The sequence below is a fragment of the Pogoniulus pusillus genome, chromosome 27 (genome assembly GCF_015220805.1).
Source record: "Pogoniulus pusillus isolate bPogPus1 chromosome 27, bPogPus1.pri, whole genome shotgun sequence".
Taxonomy (NCBI): Eukaryota; Metazoa; Chordata; class Aves; order Piciformes; family Lybiidae; genus Pogoniulus; species Pogoniulus pusillus.
In genome coordinates this window covers 18,471,439-18,490,941 of record NC_087290.1, presented here as the reverse complement: position 1 = coordinate 18,490,941, position 19,503 = coordinate 18,471,439, and the positions used below count along the sequence as shown (strand labels likewise).

The 19,503-nt window shown below is 44.5% G+C and overlaps 1 protein-coding gene across 3 annotated transcripts in view; it reads left to right on the top strand.

The window, feature by feature from the left end:
• Positions 1–19,503, top strand: part of ZFC3H1 (zinc finger C3H1-type containing) — a 46,772-nt gene that overhangs the window by 16,118 nt on the left and 11,151 nt on the right. For all 3 annotated transcript variants that reach the window (XM_064166651.1, XM_064166650.1, XM_064166649.1), the window contains exons 10-25: positions 1,558–1,695; positions 2,062–2,180; positions 3,134–3,280; positions 4,506–4,680; positions 5,385–5,516; positions 6,169–6,717; positions 6,798–6,907; positions 7,966–8,097; positions 9,625–9,746; positions 10,353–10,454; positions 11,561–11,677; positions 12,630–12,813; positions 16,685–16,871; positions 17,236–17,427; positions 18,691–18,928; positions 19,343–19,448. In XM_064166651.1, coding sequence (XP_064022721.1) covers positions 1,558–1,695; positions 2,062–2,180; positions 3,134–3,280; positions 4,506–4,680; positions 5,385–5,516; positions 6,169–6,717; positions 6,798–6,907; positions 7,966–8,097; positions 9,625–9,746; positions 10,353–10,454; positions 11,561–11,677; positions 12,630–12,813; positions 16,685–16,871; positions 17,236–17,427; positions 18,691–18,928; positions 19,343–19,448 — 2,750 coding nt within the window. The remainder of the gene's footprint in view (positions 1–1,557; positions 1,696–2,061; positions 2,181–3,133; positions 3,281–4,505; positions 4,681–5,384; positions 5,517–6,168; positions 6,718–6,797; positions 6,908–7,965; positions 8,098–9,624; positions 9,747–10,352; positions 10,455–11,560; positions 11,678–12,629; positions 12,814–16,684; positions 16,872–17,235; positions 17,428–18,690; positions 18,929–19,342; positions 19,449–19,503) is intronic.

Genomic DNA, 19,503 nt, shown 5'->3' with positions numbered 1-19,503 from the left:
GTTTCCATGGGGCTACCAAAGTACATTGGTGAGGAGAGGACCAGTGCCTTGCTTTGTTTTCTTGCAGCTATATAAATTGGAATTTCACCTACTCTGTTCTGGGGGTGCAAAATGATACAGCAGTAGTACATTCAGAAGCAGTCAGTACAACCCTTATTTTAAGAACTGTCCAGAAGGAGAATATCACAAAGGAAAGATTGTGAAAATGGGGTCTTTTTTCCTTGAAAAAGTAGGTTTTTTTGGTGGGTTGTGTGCTTTAAAAGACATTTGAGGCTTTGAAGAGGTTCCCTCTAGAGGTAAAAGTTAAATGTGTAATTGTACTTGCCTCAGTTGACACTGATAGATGAGAAGAGCAGCCCTGGAAATGTGAACCTAGTTGCTGCTTTTCAAGCAGTAGCTCCAGAGCATTTGAGTTAATCTAAATTGTCTGCTTGTTTCTGCATCCTTCTTTGTGCTGGAATTTGCAGTCATCTGATCTTCAGTGAGAGGTTCCAGTTGAGTGATGCTGGCAAAATGTGATTAATCTTGCTTCATGTTCCTTATGTACTGTTGATGTTCTGCCAGTTTAACTGCCTCAGCTGTAAGGTCAGCTGAGCATAACTGTGGGACAAGAGGCCTCCCAGCAGTGTGGCAGAAAGAGGAGGGAGTTCTGCTATGTCTGCCCCAGCATTTCAAATGCAAACTTGATTCTTACTTTTCAGTTACTTAAAATTGCTTGCAGATGATTTTCATTACAACTGAAGTGTAGGAGTCAGATATTTGTGTCCTATGACCGTGGAGATGGAAATTTGTAGACCTAGGCTGAAAATACTGGAGTACTCTACATGTTAATAGTGTCACTGTCCCTGGAGTTGTTCAAGAGAAGACTGGATGAGGCAATTAGTGCCATGGTCTAGATGACTGGGTAGGGCTGGGGGATAGGTTGGACTGGATGATCTTGGAGGTCTCTTCCGACATGGTTGATTCTATGATTCAAGAATGGGGATGCACAGATGCTTAGGTGTTTTGTCTCTTAGCATGTGGAATTTGAATGCCATGCTAACAAAAGGAGTTTACCTCAGTTGTTGGAATGGTACAGCTATTGGAACTTGAAATACTGGAACAAAAGCCATGGCCAGGCAAGAGTGCATGAGCTCAGAAGTACTGAGTTAAGATAAAACAGAAGGTTGGAGTGACCTTAGAGAATGGTGTAACAAATATAAACAAATGTAAGGCTGAAGCCTGTGGCTTTCACCTATCTCTGCTGACTTAGACTGCTTAGACACAATGTGCATGTCACTGAGAGAAGATGATGAGTGTCTATGCCAATTAGTATGTCATTTCTAGTGCAAGTACATGTAAACTATTACAGTTCAATACAGTTTGTAGCCTTCTGATGGAAGGTATAAAAGCACATGTTCGGGGTGCGATAAACGGATTGGCTTGGCTTGCATCAAGCGTCTCCCTGTCTCTTCTGATGCCTGTGGCACCTCATTTTCTCCTAGTAAATATGTGCTCAATTGTATTTGTCTCTAACTTTTCCTTCTTGCTCTAAAACCCCTTTCATTCTCCCCACAGCTTCCAAAGCACAAGTCTGTTGTAGTGACATTAAATGACTCTGATGATAGTGAATCTGATGGAGAGCCATCTAATTCCACCAGCAGTGTGTTCGGAGGGCTAGAATCTATGATCAAAGAAGCAAGGAGAAATGTTGAGGTAAACACTAACAGCATTTAATAGGTTTAGTCTGTAATTTTACTTCGTGTATGGAATTTCAAGGTCAGAAATAGGGTCAAGAAGTGAGCACATTACTCCTGCTGGACTGTTACATTTTAGTTTGGATTGCATAAGATAATTAATGCTTTGGGTGATTTTTTTTTTGTAAATATGGCATCCTGAAGATAGACTTCCCCATCTCCCAGTTAATTCAGTGCATCTTTAATTACTAGCAAAAAATGTCTGAGAAGATTGCATTAGCCTTGAGCTGCTTGAAGTTTGTGCTGAAATGCCTCTTCAAACAGTAGTTAACAGCTGTATTTTAACCTTGTGTGGCTGGTGTTGACTTGAACCTCATTGCAACAGGCATCGAAAATCAAAGCGCCCCCGAAATCAGAGAAGGAAAATGATCCAATGAGAACTCCAGAGGCTCTACCAGAAGATAAGAAGATAGAATACAGGCTCTTAAAAGAAGAGATTGCCAGGTACAACTGATTTTAATTGGTACTATGAAATGTATATTCTTTGTAGTCCATTACTGTAACTAGAAGGAATGTGAGTTTGGAAGTCACCAGGTTTTTCCCCCACTTGATTTCAGAATCGCAGAAACATTCAGGTTGGAGAAGCCCCTCAGGATCCCCAAGCCCAACCCATATCCCTGCTCCATAAGGTGCACCCTAAGCCATAGCCCCAAGCACCACAGCCAAACTACCTTGAAACACGTCCAGGGTTGGTAACTCAACCACCTCCCTGGGCAGCACATTCCAATCCCTGACCACTCTTGCCATGAAAAAAATGTTTCCTAATGCCCAGTCTAAACCTACCCGGTGGCACCTCGAGGCTGTTCCCTCTTGTTCTATCACTAATGACCTGTGAGAAGAGACCAGCACCAGCCTCTCCACAATGTCCTTTCAGGACTCCCTTTGTAGTGACACAGAATCTCAGCAACATGCAGGTTGGCAAAGCCCCTCAGGAGCACCAGGTCCAACCTAGAACCCAACTCTACAAGATTCACCTTAAAGCATAGCTCTGAGTACCACATCCAAGCCACCCTTAAACACATCCAGGGTGGGTGACTCCACCACCTCCCTGGGCAGCTCATTCCAGTCTCTGACTGTTCTTTCCATGAAACACTTTTTCCTGATGTCCAATCTAAACCTCCCCAGCCTCAGCTTGAGGCCATTTCCCCTTGTTCTGTCTGCAGTTACCTGTGAGCGGAGCCCAGCAGCAACCTCTACACAATGTCCTTTCAGGCAGTTGTAGACAGCATAGGAGCCTGAAGAAAAGTCTCTGAATTTGAACTGTCTTAGAGTAGTTGATTGCACTTGTGAAAAGGTTTTGATTTTAACTTGAAAGCTTGTCCTGCCCCTGTGAAGAAGTCCATAGCCAAATGAATGCTGAAGGTACTGAACATCTCTGCTTTAAACATCTCTTTTAGCCGTGAGAAGCAACGCTTGATTAAATCTGATCCACTGAGGAACAACTCATCCCCTGCCAATTCTGATGGGGAAGTTGATGGGATTGGAAGAATAGCAGTAGTGACAAAACAAGTCACAGAGGCCGAAGCAAAGCTTAAGAAAAACAGGTATGTGTTTTGCTGTTGTAAGTTGCAGCCTGTTTGGCAGGATGAAAATAGTAAATCATAGAATGTCAGGGGCTGGAAGGGACCTCCAAAGCTCATCCATTCCAACCCCCTGCCAGAGCAGCATCACCTGCAGCAGATCACACAGCAACACATCCAGGCAGCTCTGCAATAGCTCCACAGAGAGAGACTCCACAACCACCCTGGGCTCCCTGTGCCAGGCTTCTGGCACCCTCACAGGGAAAAAATTCCTCCTCATGTTTAAATGAAACTTCCTATGCCTCAGTTGCCACCCACTGCCCCTTGTGCTGGCACTGGGCATCCCCCAGCAGAGCCTGGCTCCAGCCTCCTGCCACTCACCTTTCCATCTTTCTAACCATTGCTGAGCTCCCCCCTCAGACTCCTTCTCTCCCAGCAGCACAGCCCCAGCTCCCTCAGGCTCTCCTCCTAAGGAGGATCTTCCACTGCCTTCAGCATTGCTGTGGCTCTGTTCTGGACTCTGAAGCTGTCCTATGTCCCTCTTGAGCTGAGAGGCCCAGAACTGGGCACAGTACTCCAGATGCAGCCTCAGCAGGGCAGAGTAGAGGGTGAGGAGAATCCTCTTGAATGTATGCATTTAAAGTTCAGCAAATGACTTGGACAAGTCAGTCTTGAATTCAGCTGCTGCACAGAAGGAACTGTTATAGTGTCTGTTTGGTGTTGGATGGTAACTTAGGTGTGATTTGGCATACTGTTGGCAGACCTACCTCTGTTCAGTGCCACCTAGTAATTGAACTGTGGAAAATGGGTATGCATTTCACTACTTGGTACACTTTTGAGGGCAGCACATTTCAGTGGGGTATTCCATTCATTTATAAGTGAGTGTTCCTATGAGCTACAGGAGTTGGGGCTCTTCAGCCCAGAGAAGAGAAGGCTTCAAGAAGACATCGTAGTAGCCTTCCAGTGTCTGAACAGGGCCTACAGGAAGGCTGGGGAGAGACTACTGACAAGGTCTTGTAATGACAGAATGAGGAGGAATAGGTTTAAAATGGCAGAGGGGAGATTGAAACTAGATGTTGGAAAGGGTTCTTTGCAGTGAGGGTGGTGAGACACTGGCACAGGTTGCCCAGGGAGGTTGAAGTGAAAAAGAGCTGGCTTCTTAAATACCTAGGGTTTCAGAGGAGCAGTGCTAGCTCTAAGAACCCACCCTTTGGAAACTGTTTTCTTGTAAGGCTTTTTCTGCTTTTAGACTTCTGCTGATGAAGGATGAATCTGTCTTGAAACATTTATTGCAACAAGAGGCCAAGAAGAGAGAGAATGTTCGAATTGCTGAAAACAAAATCAACAAGCTGACTGAACAGCTGCAAGCAACGGAGAAGATCTTGAATGCTAATAAGATGTTTCTCAAGAAGCTTCAGGAACAAGTAATGCTAATTCTGAAACTTTTCTCTTTCACAGAATCAGAGTTATCCAGGTTGGAAAAGAACTCTAGGATCATCCAGTCCAAACTATCACCTTCTAATTAACTAAACCATGGCACTAAGTGCCTCATCCAGCCTCTTCTTAAAACACCTCCAGGGACAGTGACTCCACCACCTCCCATTCCAATGCCAATCGCTCTTTTTTCCTAACATCCAGCCTAAGTCTGCCCTGGCACAGCTTAAGGCTGTGTCCCCTTGTTCTGTTGCTGAGTGCCTGGCAGAAGAGCCCAATCCCACCTGGCTACAACCTCTTTTCAGGTAGTTGTAGAGAGCAATGAGGTCTGCCCTGAGCCTTCTCCTTTCAAGGCTGCACAACCCCAGCTCCCTTAACCTCTCCTCACAGGGCTGTGCTCCAGGCCCCTCCCCAGCCTTGCTGCCCTTCTCTTGACACCTTCCAGCACCTCAACATCTCTCTTGAATAGAGGAGCCCACAACTGGACACAGCACTCAAGGTGTATCCTGACCAGTGCTGAGCATAAGGGTAGAAGGACTGCCCTGAGCTGGATATCTTAAAAAGGGAAGCTTTGTTTTTGGAGGCAGTAGCCTTTCTTTGAATTAACCGTTATCAATTCCCATGTCTTTTTCTGACTATTTTATGGAGTCTTATCTGAAACTAGTATTTATTTTTTATATATACATATTTTCAGATTCATAAGGTTCAGCAACGAGTTACAGTGAAAAAAGCTCTGGCATTAAAATATGGGGAAGAACTTGCTCGAGCTAAAGCAGTTGCAAGTAAGGAAATTGGAAAGCGGAAGCGGGAGCAAGATCACCTTGGAGTAAGTCTGCATGTTTTTAAACTCTGCACTACCAGGTTTGATGAGAAGCTTGGCTCAGGTGAGATTTCAGGACAACAGGAAAAACAGTTAAAAAGCTTTGTAGGAATCTTCTTAATAGTTTTCCACAGACAAAACATTCATCATTTAAAGAGGAATCCCGTTCAAAGCCTATATTTCTGTGCCGGGGGAATGTCCTTAACAGATAAATAATCAGAGAGGCTCCATGCCTGTGAAGGAGAGATGGAAATACTTTGTCTCTAGGTATCAGTTACCTTGCAAAGACTTTGAAGATGGGATCTGATCTTAGGTTGAAACAGAGAAAACCACAGCTTAAATATTTGTGTAGATGTTTCTTCTTGTCTCCCCCCTCAACATCACTGTCGCTGCACCTTTTCAACTGCTGTTGAAGCTCTGCACCTTGCTGGAGGTGGTTTTTGCTGAACAACCTGCAAACCTGCTAGGTGAATTGTGGCAAACTCTGTTGAGATTTCCCTGTTGTTTGTAGAAGTTTTCTGGCAAGAGTTGAGAATAGGCTTTTATAAACTCCGAATTAAATATCTTGCTTGTCTCACATTTACCTCCAGTCAATAGATCAGTAAATGTGAAAAATTAAATAAAAGGCAGTTTTTAATAGATTTTTCTTTCTTCTCAGCCAAGTAAAATGTTGAAATTGGAGACCTCCCCTGCATCGAGTCCAAAAAAGCATTCAGCAGAATTGATTGCACTGGAGAAGAAACGACTGCAGCAACTGGAGTATGAATACGCTCTAAAGATTCAGAAGCTGAAGGAGGCCCGTGCACTTCAGACCAAGGAACAGGCAAATATTGCACCTCATGCAGAAGAGGAATCTGAGTTTGCATTGCCTCAGCCATCACTTCATGATCTTACACAGGATAAATTGTCTTTGGACAGTGAAGAAAACTACTTCGATGATGAAGTTCTGTCTGATTCGAACCGAGAGCGGAGGAGATCTTTCAGAGAATCCAATTCTTTCACTAAACCCAATCTGAAGCACATGGACACTCCAAAACAAGAAACTATAAATAAACTTTCTAAAAAGGCATCAGAAGAGCCTGAGCTCTTCCTGGGGTTGAATATTGATGAACTGAAAAAACTGTATGCTAAAGCTGACAGCTTGAAAGAGCTGCTAGTGAAAAGTACTGCCTCTATAGTACCGAAGGAAGATCTGTTGTGTGGTCAGGTAAATGCTTTCACACTGAGTTTGAAGCTTATCTCAGGGTGGTATTGCAGTTGCTATATGTCTGTTTCTCTCTTTCCCAGGAAATTTCAGTGGATGTGGATTTCATTACTTCACAAAACAAACAAACTGAAGCAAAACCGTTTCCTTTTGGACCATATCATAGTCCCCTCCTAGTGTTTAAATCCTACAGGTATGAAGACTGCAGTGGCTTTTTGACTTCTGTGTATATGTTCTTGTTTAAGAATTCTTCACTGCTGTTTCCTATAGAAAGGCAAGTGAAAAACTTGACTTCACCTGAAGGAGAATGATAGAATGGGTTCATTGAATTCATTTGGTTGGAAAAAACCTCAAAAGTCATCGAGTACAACCATCAGCCTCACACAGCATGGCTGCTAAAGCATGTCCTCAAGTGCTGTGTCCACACATTTCTTGAACACCTCCAGGGACGCTGACTTCACCACCTCCCTGGGCAGCCTGTTCCAGTCATAGAATTGTTTAGGTTGGAAGAAACCTCAAAGCTCATCCAGTTCCAAACCCCCACCATAGGCAGGTACACCTCCCACTGGAACAGGTCGCTCAAGGCCTCATCCAACCTGGCCTTGAACACCTCCACAACCTCCCTGGGCAACCTGTGCCAGTGTCTCACCACTCTCACTGCAAAGGACTTCTTCCTAACATCCAGTTTCAGTCTCCCCTCTGCCACTTTAAACCCATTCCTCCTCATTCTGTCATTGCAAGACCTTGTCAATAGTCCCCCCCCAGCCCTCCTGGAGCCCCCTTCAGACCCTGCAAGGCCACTCCAAGGTCTCCTGGAAGCCTTCTCTTCTCCAGACTGAAGAGTCCCAACTCTTGTAGCCTGACCACTCTTTCTCTAAAGAGTTTTTTTTCCCTAATACTCAGTCTCCCTTGGCACAACTTCAGGCCCTTTCCTCTTGTTCTGTCACCTAATACTAGGCCAGAGAGACCAACTCCCTCCTAACCACGACCTCCCTTTGGGTAGCTGAGATAATATTTCTCAGTGGAGAATTCTAGAGCAGAATCTAGAATGTGTTTTGGTGGAGAAGGACTGTTTTGGTTCCTCCCTGACTCATTGTTTTCACCAGCAGCACTTCTGGTTAGCAATAGGGTTTTAGAAATAATGAGATGTTAATACACAAAAAGTTGTCATTCCTAACTACAGGTTTTGTTTAGTAAAATTGATGTCTCACCTTGTACACCTTGTCTGAATAATTCCCTGTTTCCTTTCAGGTTTAGTCCATATTTCAGGACGAAGGAAAAGCTGTACCTCAGTTCACTAACCTATAGCAACATGATTGAGCCAAAACAGTGTTTCTGCCGGTTTGATTTAACAGGCACATGCAATGATGATGACTGCCAGTGGTGAGTTCTTTGAGATATTGTTGGTTTGAGCTAAACCTCTCTTCTAGGTGTCTGACACCAAAATAGGCATGTTTGAACTTTATTGAAGAGGTCTGGGATTATGGTCCTATGCAGAAGCTCTTGAAACCAGAGTTGCTTAATACCCTTCATTGGTAGGAAAAGAACCCTTTAAGCTGTGAAGAGGGGAGACTTTTTAGATGTAAGTTTAGAAAATAAGAACACAGAATGTTAGAGCTTGAAAGGGACCTCCAGAGACTTGAGTCCATCCCCCCTGACAAAAGCAGCATCGCCCAGGGTAGTCCACACAGGAAGGCATCCAGGTGGGTTTGGAAAGGCTCCAGAGAAGGAGGCTCCACAACCTCTCTGGGCAGCCTGCTCCAGGGCTGTCACCCTCATTGGAAAGAAGCTGCATGGAACTGTAACCTCTGTTCCAGTTTGCATCTTATTGCTGTGCACTACTAAAAAGAGATTGTCCCCTTCCACTTGACACTCACCCCTCAGGTATTTATACACACAGTTCATCTTTTAATTACCTTGTAATCTGGCTGAGACTCCTCTTGCTTTATAGCTTCAGCACAACTTCAGATCATGATGGAACCTCAGGCAGTGGCTGCTACTGTTGGCACACTAGAGATGTATAATGCTGCTGAGTGAAGTAAAGCACATACAAATACTATGTGATGATGTAGGAATAATACTGTTGGATATTGCAGTGGAATTCTAGTTTTGTGGGAGAACACTGGCCTGTAATCAAAATACTGAGCAGTAACCTTGTTTCTTTCCAGTCTGGTGTGAAATGATATTAAAATATTGCACAGCACATTATAGTTGGTACAGGAGCAAATGGATATCAAATAGATAGGAAATTTCTAAACACTAAAAAAATGTAAGTGGATGTCAGCTCTCTTTTGGCCTTTTCAGTGACAGGCAGGTTCAGGAAATTTTTAAGACCAGGCTGGATGTGACTCTGGACAAGCTAATCTAGTGGAAGGTGTCCCTGCCCATGGCAGAGGGGTTGGAACTAGATGATCCTTGAGGTTCTTTCCAACCCTAACAACTCTGTGATTTTTGTAGATCAAATTTTAGTTGTTACCATCAAACCATACTTTGAATCTTTGGATATAGCATATTCTCAAAGTGTTCAGTGTGCTGAACTGTGTAAGCAACAAAACCTGCAGGCCCAGTTTTGATGGAGTTGGCAGGAGAGGGAGTGATACTTAATTCTTAGAACTACCTTGTTTAAACTGCCAAAGTCTAAATACTGTGGGTTTGTGGTAGTGCAAAATGAGTAAGAGGTTTGTTTGAAGAGTAAGGTTATAGTCCATAAAGACTATGGTTAAGTTACTAATGCAGGATTAAGTGCAGAGAAGACCCAAACTTAATTAATAGAAATGTGTAAGTGGCCCATATTGTAGGGGATCATTTTCCTCACACCTCACCCTTGTGTGTACTGAAATGAAGTCTCTTATTTAAGCCTTATTAACCTGTTGCTGTGATAAATACATGAATTGCCTTTGTTCCTTTCAGGCAGCACATGAAGGATTGCACTCTCAGCCGTAAGCAGCTGTTTCAGGATATTCTGTCTTACAATTTAGAGCTGATTGGCTGCTCAGAAAAAAGCACTGAGGAGGAGATCAGCACTGCCACAGGTTTTTAAGTCTTTTGTTCGCTTTTGTATACTAAGATTCTCTTCTGAAGAGTGTGGCTTTCCATAAAAGCTTTAGGTGCTGTGCAAGGCCTTTGGTGCAAAGCAATAGGTAAAATACAGCTGTATAAAAAGTAAGCTTCCACAGTTGTCCAATGCAGTGTTTTGTAGTGGATTATTACTTTGATGTGTTTACAGAAAGGAAAAAAAAACCAACCAAAACATTAATCTGTGGAACTCTTCACTCAAAAAAATAAATTATTCCAAGTATTACTGGGATTCAGGAGGTTGGGAAGCAAGGGGTATGGAATCTTTCCTCTGCCCTTCCTCACTTCTCTATGTAGCTGCTGGACTGGTCTATTTCAGTGGAACTGGTATCTATTTAATTTCATTTCCAAATGCCATGCATTTCGTTCAGCCAACAGTATTGCATATAGGCAAACTGCTGAACAGAACTGCTTCAGCTCTTCATTTCTTTGTTGTTAAATGATCATACCTCTTGAAGCAGTCATATTTCATTAATCCAGCATAGGCTGTGCAAAATTGCTGTTAGATGATCTGTCCATTTCAATTGATGTGTTTGCCTAAGATGTAAATATTCTCATTCCAGAAAAATATGTTGAAAAGCTTTTTGGTATAAACAGAGATCGTATGTCAGTGGATCAGATGGCTGTTCTTCTGGCCAGCAATGTCAACGAGAGCAAAAGCCACAGTGAGTAACTTGGCAGATTAAATATGGACACATTTTTATTATGCAATTACCTTGATGGTTGTGTAGACCAAGAACATCTTTTTGTTGTTGTTTAGTTTATTTATCTCACCGTTAAAAATTCAGTTTATGGTAAGCAGCAACCTGGATGAAGGCACAGAGAGCACTGCCAGCGAGTTTGGTGATGACACAACACTGGGTGGAGTGGCTGAGACACTGCAGGGTTGTGCTGCCGTTCAGCCAGACTGGAATGGAAATCAACAAGGGCAAGGGGAGAGTCTGCACCTGGGAAAGAACAACCCCAGGGATCAGGATTGGTTGGGGACTGAGCTGTTGGAGAGCAGTAAGGGGAAGAGGACCTGGGGGTCCTAGTCGATGAGAGGTTGTCCATGAGCCAGCAACGTGCTCTGGTGGCCAGGAAGGCCAGTGGCATCCTGGGGTGGGTTAGAAGGGCTGTGGGTAGTGTGTGGAGGGAAATTCTGCCCCTTTACTCTGCCCTGGTGAGGCCACATCTGGAATATTTGGTTCAGTTCTGGGGTGCTCCCCAGTTCTAGAAGGACCTCAGGGAACTGCTTGAAAGAGTCCTGTACAGAGCCAGGAAAATAATTGAAGGCAGTGGAAGATCTTCCTTAGGAGGAGAGCCTGAGAGAGCTGGGGCTGTGCTGATGGGAGAGGAGCCTGAGAGGGGACTGCATGAGAGTCTCCCTTTCTGGAGATACTCAGGAGCTGCCTGGATGTGTTGCTGTGTGATTTGCTTTGTGATCTGCTGTAGGTGATGCTGCTGTGGCAAGGGGGTTGGACTGGATGAGTTTTGGAGGTCCCTTCCAGCCCCTGACATTCTGTGATTTTTGTGGGGAAAATAAAAAGGGGGCAGCAGAGTTTGTTTTAAGGCAAATGCAATACTTCTGATGTCCAAATACAATACACTTGATGTTGAGTTTGGAAACATGACTTCTGTAGCTGAGCACAGTAGGTATTCAGTAGTGCTGGAACTTACACGTTTGCATTGTACTCACAGGGTATTTTTTATCTAAAATCTTTATTAGCAAAGATGTCTTAATATTGAATACAGCAAGTAAAAGAACATCTACTGCTTTGCTTGTTTCTAGCACCTCCATTTACAACATGGAAGGATAAAAGGAAATGGAGACCAAAATACTGGAGAAAACCTCTGTTAGACAGCAGCAGCAGTGAAGAGGAACAGTTTGTTGGACCTATTAAATATGGTAATCTGCATGTGTAACAGAAGGGTGCTGAGGGAAAACACCAACCCACCTCTTCCCAATATCTGCTCTTAAATGGTTCTTCAGAAAATCAGAATCCATCCTTCTCACAGCTCACTTGAATGCACATTTCCTGCATACAGGCTTCTGTTTTGCAGAAGTTTCTGGGTGTAGCTTGACCTGAGTTTTGTTGTATTGAAGGAACAAACATAAAATCTGTTACAATGTGTGCCAAGAAGTTAAGCTGAAATTCCTACATGCCTGTTCTTAAACAACAGACAGAATTATCTCCCAAGGCTGTTTCCTTCAGCTTTGACCTTAGACTATTAGGATTTTGGTTTTGCCATCCCAGAACTGTAAGTAGCAAAACTTGATATATTCAGTTATCTCCTGTTTGTCCAGAGTTCCTATCTGGTATTGAGGTCAGGAGTTAAAAAAAGCTGCTGTTACATGACCTCTGAGACTTGGAAGCTTGCTACAGTGTCATTAACCTGACAGTGCTTCACATCTGCCTCATGCAAGTGGGAGCTTTAGGATTTGTTAGCAAATCCTGTGGAAAGGATTTTTAGATACTGAATTGAGAGACGTTTTCCTGTCACAAGGGGACACAGCCTCAAGCTGTGCCAGGGCAGGAAGCTCTTCATGGAAAGAGTGATTGGCGTTGGAATGGGCTGCCTGGGGAGGTGGTGGAGTCCCCATCTCTGGAGGTGTTTAAGAGGAGGCTGCATGAGGCATTTGGTGCCATGATTTAGTTAATTAGAAGGTGTGAGGTGTTGATTTGGACTCAATGATCTTGAAGATCTTTTCCAACCCGATGAGTTCTGATTCTGAAAGTAAGGATATACTTGAATTATCTAAATGCCCCTCCTTATGTGAATTCCAGTCTCACACAGATCACTTCTGTTTTGAAAAGAAAGATTTTTTTTTTTTTTTTACTTTCTGTTTTTATTTGCAGCTCATCCCACAGAACATAAAAAAAGAGTCCCAGCTCTGGATGCTGTGGTGACTCCAGATGATGTCCGGTATTTTACAAGTGACACTGATGACATTTCCAACTTGGAAGCAAGTGTCCAAGAAAACCCCTGTGATGTACAGCTTTGGATTAAACTTGCCTACAAATACTTGAATCAAAATGAAGGGTAAGTCTGCTAGATATTAGATTTGCTTTTGTGCTTTGCCCATACTGCTAGGGTAATTTCCTTTTGGATAATAAATTACCACAGAATTGTCAGGGCTGGAAGGGACCACAAGGATCAGCCAGTTCCACCCTCCACTGCCATGGCCAGGGACAGCTCACACTAGATCAGCTTGCCCAGTGTGATGGTTTGGGGGTTACCCCGCCCCTCCCACACTTTTGTATTTGCCCCAGCTAACTCAGACGGACCCTGGGAATATAGATGAAGCAATTTATTTACAGCTAGCAGAATTTACAAGCAGCTATTTACAATATATACAGTTATATACAATTATATACAGAAATATACAAAGGATAAACAATACAAAAGCACAGCTCCCCTCCCAGAAACCTGAGTCCCCAGGAGGGGCTTTCAAACCACCCCAACACCTCCCCCCGGCCCTCTCAACCTTACCCCAGTTCTCAGGAAGAAAAGAGGTGCAGCCAAGAGGTTAGGGAGCAAGGTTAGTAGGAGCAGGGTTAATGAGATGTGACCAGGTCTGAAGGCAAAAGCAAGAGTGAAACAAAATGGAGAAAAAGTCTTTCTTCTTCCCAGAGTTCTCAGCGAGACTGTGAGAGAAGTTGACATCAATTGTTTTCATTTCACTGCCCATTATCTAGTTCTGTTACCAAAACATTCTAGCTTGCTTCAAACTAGCACACCCAGAGCCACATCTAGCCTGGCCTTAAAAACACCCAAGGATGAGGCTTCCACCACGTCCCTGGGCAACCTGTTCCAGTGTCTCACCACCCTCACGCTGAAGAGCTTCTTTCTAATGTCTAATCATCTTCCTCTAGCTTGGATCCATTCCCCCCAGTCCTATCACTCCCTGACACTCTAAAAAGTCCCTCCCCAGCTTTCTTGTAGCCCCCTTCAGATAGTGGAAGGCCACAATAAGGTCACCTTGGAGCCTTCTCTTCCCCAGACTGAACAACCGAAACTGTCTAAGGCTGTCCTCACAGCAGAGCAGCTCCATCCCTCTGATCATCTTCATGGCCCTTCTCTGGACACCTTGTAACACCTCCAGATCTTTCCTGTCATAGTGGGTCCAGAACTGGACATAGTATTCCAGGTGGAGTCTCATCAGAGTGGACTAGAGGGAGAGAATCACCTCCCTCACCCTGCTGGCCACACTTCTCTTGCTGCAGCCCAGGCTCTGATTGTGTCTCTGGGCTGCAAGTGCACACTACTGGCTCATGTTGAGCTTTTCATCCCCCAGCACCCCAAGTCCTTTTCTTCAGAGCTGCTCTCAAGCCAGTCCCTGCCCAGCCTGTGGATAATGGAAAAAACAGCAGTGGATCAATACAGGTTAGGAGGTGATCTGCTAGAGAGCAACAGCTCTGTGGAGAAGGACCTGAGAGTGCTGTTGAACAACAAATTGTGCATGGGACAGCAGTGTGCCCTGGTGGGCAAGAAAGCCAGTGGCATCCTGAGGGACATTAAGAGTGTGTCCAACAGATGAAGGGAGGTTTTCTTCCCCCTCTACTCTGCTGTAGTGAGGCCCCTCCTGGAATATCGCATCCACTTCTGGGCTCCCGGGTTCAAGAGGGGCAGGGATCTACTGGAGAGAGTCCAAGGGAGGGCTACAAGGATGCTGAAGGGCCTGGAGCACTGCCTGATGAGGAAAGGCTGAGAGCCCTGGGGCTGCTTAGGCTGCAGAGAAGGCTGAGAGGGGGTCTGAGCAATGTTTCTCAATAGACTCAGATATTCAAGACCTTGTCCAATGTGGCCTTGAACTCCCCCCAGGCAGAAGGCATCCACAACCTCCCCGAGGCAACTTGTAGCTAAATACTGCCAAGACTTAGATGCTTACATTCAACTCACCTAGAAACTGTCTTTGGAAGCTTTTGGATGCCAAGATGTGATACAGCATCTAGCAAAAGTATTTCCTTTGAGATTGCCAGCACCAGAGAGCTGGGTGTGAGGATGGAAGGGACAGGGACAGCTTCTGCTCACTTGTGCCCTGGCACAGGACAAGAGGCAAGAGATGAAAACTGCAGCACAGGAAATTCCACCTCAACATGAGGAAGAACTTCTTGACTATGAGGGTGACAGAGCCTGGCACAGGCTGCCCAGAGAGGTTGTGGAGTCTCCTTCTCTGGAGCCTTTAAGGTTCTGTCTGGATGTGTTCCTGTGTGACCTGTGCTAGATTCTCTGCTCCTGCTCTGGCAAGGCAGCTGGACTTGGTGATCTCTGGGGGTCCCTTTCAATCCCTAGCATCCTGTGATCAGTAGCTACGTGAGCACTAGAAGGGCTAGAACTGAGAAGGCAGGAACTCAAGGGGAATATTGCCAACAAGTGATAGTGAAGAAAAGCACAATCTTTAAATGTAAGTGGATTTGGACAAAGACCAGTAAAAGAAGGGAGAAAACCCAAGGGAAGAGTTCTTGCTAAACCAGCCACCTCCTCCCATTTCCCTCTTCCCTGCCTCAGCAGTCTGAAGAAATTGAGTGGTTTAGTAGGGGACAGTGATAATGGAGGGGACTGGAAAAGCTGCAGACAACACATGGTTAACCACTTCAGTTTGCTCTTGTGGGATGTGTTCCTTCTCTCGTTAATGTCTATGCAAAGCAAGTTCTAAAAGTGTTTTCAGAGTAAATGTTACCTCAGCAACGTTCTGTGGTTTTGTGGAAGCTTGTTTATGAGCTGAAGTTCAGCTCTGTGGTTTGTAACAGCTGAGCTCATCTTGCATTACTTTGCTGGTATCATCTCATGGTAGTTATCTCAGAGTAAAGTTGTTTTGATGGTTAGAGGTAGAGAAGATGTGCTTGATGTGCATGAAAACATGAAATAAAGGTTAGAGTGCAGAAAGTAAGCTCAATGTGTTACAAAAATATTTTAACTTACTTTGTCTCAAATTTCTGCTTGAGTTTATAAGTCTCTGTAAATGCCTTTGTATGATAGCAGCTTGAGACTTCAGCTTACAGAGTCTTACCCCTTTGAAATTGGACTCTTGTTTGAATTGGCACTTTTTTCCTGGAAAACTTATTTTTCCATGCACTGTGATAATTGCACCTAATGAACTTTGAAGGACAAACACTGAAATGGAAGCTTTCCTAGTAACAGACAGCATTGTGTGCACTTGCAGCCCAGGCTGTGATTTGCCTTCTGGGATGCACCTGCATCCAGAGCAGCGTTGCCAGCAGATCCAGAGAGGTGATTCTGCCACTTCACTCTGCTCTGGTGAGACCTCACCTGCAGTGCTGCATCCAGCTCTGGAGCCCTCAATACAGGAAGGACATGGAGCTGATGGAGCAGGTCCAGAGGAGGCCATGAAAATGTTCAGGGGGTTGGAGCAGCTCTGTTACAGAGGCAGGCTGAGGGACCGAGGGGTGTGCAGTCTGGAGAAGAGGAGGCTCAGGGAGGACCTCATAGCAGCCTGCCAAAATGTGGCATAGCAGCCACAAGAAGGCTGCAGAGAGGCTGTTTGCAAAGGCCTGCAGGGACAGGATGAGGGCAAAGGCTTCAGACTAGAGCAGAGCAGATTGAGATTGGATGTTAGGAACAGGCTCTTTGCCATGAGGGTGCTAGAACACTGCAACAGGTTGCCCAGGGAGGTGACTGGGGCCTGATCTCTGGAGATACTCAAGGTGAGGCTCAGCAGGACTGTGGGCAACCTGCTCTAGTTGAGGATGTCCCTGCTGAGTGCAGAGGGAGTTGGACTGGATGAGCTTTGGAGGTGCCTTCCAACCCAGAGCCTTCTAGGATTCTGTGAAAGAACCCCAAACACATGACTGTGTCTCTTTCATTCTACTCAAACCCCCATTTTTATGTTTGATACAGTGTAAGTTGTAATTACTGATGTAGCTGGTGTGACCACTCTTTCATTTTACAGCTCATCCTCTGAGTGTTTAGATTCTACTTTAAATGTTTTGGCTCGAGCCCTTGAGAACAACAAAGAAAATCCTGAGATTTGGTGTCATTACCTCAGACTCTTCTCAAAAAGAGGAACCAAGGAGGAGATACAGGAGATGTGTGAAACAGCAGTGGAATATGCTCCCTCATATCAAATCTGGTGGACAGTGAGTAAAAAACACATGTGGATTGTTGATGTAAGTGTGTTTTCTGCTGTAGAAAGTCAGTAGGTATGACAGAGTGGAAAGTGAAAGTCCTGAGAGCTGTTTGAAAACTCAAAAGTTGCTCAGAAAACGAAGTTATTCACAGTTCTAAGTCATCACAGCTGATAAAAGTTAAAACCAAGATGTTCTGTTTCTTTTTGTTACTTAAACTTACAAAGTGAACCTTTGACTGCTTAATTTTCAGTGTTTATAAAAATGTGGGAGGGAGGGAACTGGCTGATGAAGTGGTGAAGGACATTCTCTGGAGCTTGTGATTGATGTGATTTTTAAGCTTCACCAATAAATAATATGAATTATTTCTCTCTAGTTTTTGAACTTGGAGAGTTCCTTTGACGGGAAAGATTACGTTTGTGGAAGGGTGCTGCAGTTCCTCATGGAAGTGACAAGGGGAGAAGAAAATGCAAATCTTGTGTCCTTTCAGCTGCTGGAGACTCTCCTGTACAGGGTTCACTTAAGCCTGTTTACAGGAAGACACCAGAATGCTCTCCTTCTGCTGCAGGTAACTTCCAGGAATTGTTTTCATAGCTTCATGAAGTTCCATGGAAACAAGAAGAAAAATGTTTTGACTGTGAGGGTGACAAAACCCTGGCACAGGCTGCCCAGGGGGGTTGTGGAGTCTCCCTCTCTGGAGATATTCCAGAGCTGCCTGAATGTGTTCCTGTGTGATCAGCTCTAGGTGACCCTACTCTGCAAGGGAGGTTGAACTTGGATGAGCTTTTGAGGTCCCTTCCAGCCCCATACATTCTGCGATTGATTTGGTTCTTCACCTTCATAGTGGTTTTGACTCTGATAGTGTGAACTCCTTTCTATATTTGCTGCAGGAATTCTCCTAGAGACTCACGTTTTGACACATGATACCATTGTAAAATTTGGATGTACCTTTGGGATTCTTTAAGCTGTTCTGCTTTGCTTCTGTAGGTAGCAGCCTAGACTAACACATCTCAAAATAGGTCCCAAGGGGACCGTTTGACTGCTTTGCTTCTGATAAGCTGTAGCACACTTTGCTGCAGTGAAGGGCCTGTGAGTAATGTGTTGCCTCAGGTAGTCAAATGTTTAATGCTACAGTAACTAGCAAATTAGTAGTTCTTGGGCAAGAACATGGTATGATGTAATCTAACAGCATTGCCCTGCTCCTGAATTTAAACACTCTTAAGTCTGACTTGACCCCATGAACTCCAGAGTCATGGAATTCTCTCAGGCTGCTGCGGCTATAGAAAGCATTTACATCACTGTTGCTGTTCTGTGGACAGCAGAAGTGGTGGCTGAAGGTGAGAAGTGGAGTGCTGACATCAGGTCCTCTCGAGTGGCAGTTGCTGTAGTTTCAATTGCGAGTTGTTCCCATTGCTACCAGCAGGCGGCGCCTGTTGCTTGCTGCACCCGAAGCCGTTTTTCTTAGCAGCGTAGTGTAAAGGCCATGGTGCTGCTTTTTGTTCTAGCTCCAGCTGAAACGGCAAAAGGGTGCTTGAATCCCTCCAAAAGCTGTTCTAAACACAGAGGTACACATAAATGCAGCTCTGAGTGTTTGACTGAATGAACAAAAAAGGAACAGAGAGGGTAGTTTGAGACTATTAAAACTTAACTCTTCCTGTTTCCTTTTCTCATTCTTAGCTGCTTGTGCTGGATTGAGGCTAATTGGAATATTTTAATGAGAGATTGTAGGCTGTGACAAGAAAACAACGGTGATGTCTGCTTCCCTCATAGGCTTGCTGGGACCTTGAAAGCTTTTAATGGCTGAAGTGTGTCTTTGTTTTAACCTTTGCAGAGGGCTTTAAAACCAGCAGCTGAGCAGACGGTTTTGGAGCGCCTTACAGCCAGTGACCGCTGCCTGGCTTGGCTGGCATACATACACCTGATGGAGTTTGGCACCCTCCCAGGCCAGCTCTACGATCCAGCTAATGTCAGTCCTTCAAGGATCATGAACAAAGAGCCATTTTTGATACCATGGCAAACAGCTCACGACGTGAAGAGCGATCCTGAGGCTCTGTTAGCTATGTTTGAAGGTAAGATGAAGGAGGTAAACTGCCTAAAGTATTACTCACTTCTTGTAAATGAAGAAATACCCAAGTTTTAACATTTGAGGGCAGTGACTGTATAGACACTGGAAATATTCCCTAGATTAATCCATCTTGAACAGAGCAGTGGAGAAGCACCTGGTCCTGAACACCTCCAGGGAGGTTGTGGAGCACAGAAGCACCGAACGGGATCAAACCTCCCTGGGCAACCTGTGCCAGTGTCTCACCACCCTCACTGCAGAGAACTTCCTAACATCCTCTAGACTGGCTCCAACAGTTCCATGTCCTTATAGAAGTAGCTTGCCCATTTTCATTCTGTGAAATGACTTTTTTCTATGTTAAGGCTTTACATAACTTTGACATAGATGTCTAAGGGCTTGATTTTGGCTTTTTGTCTTGAAGATGCAGTCAAAACATGTACTGATGAAAGTCTTGAGGCTGACAAGAGAATAGCTGTCTGCTTTCCTCTCTACAGAAACATGATAGCTTTGCTGAAGCTTCTCGAAAGGTAAGTTGTTTCAAGACATTTTGAACTGGAGTACTCAACCTCTGCTGCTTTGAAA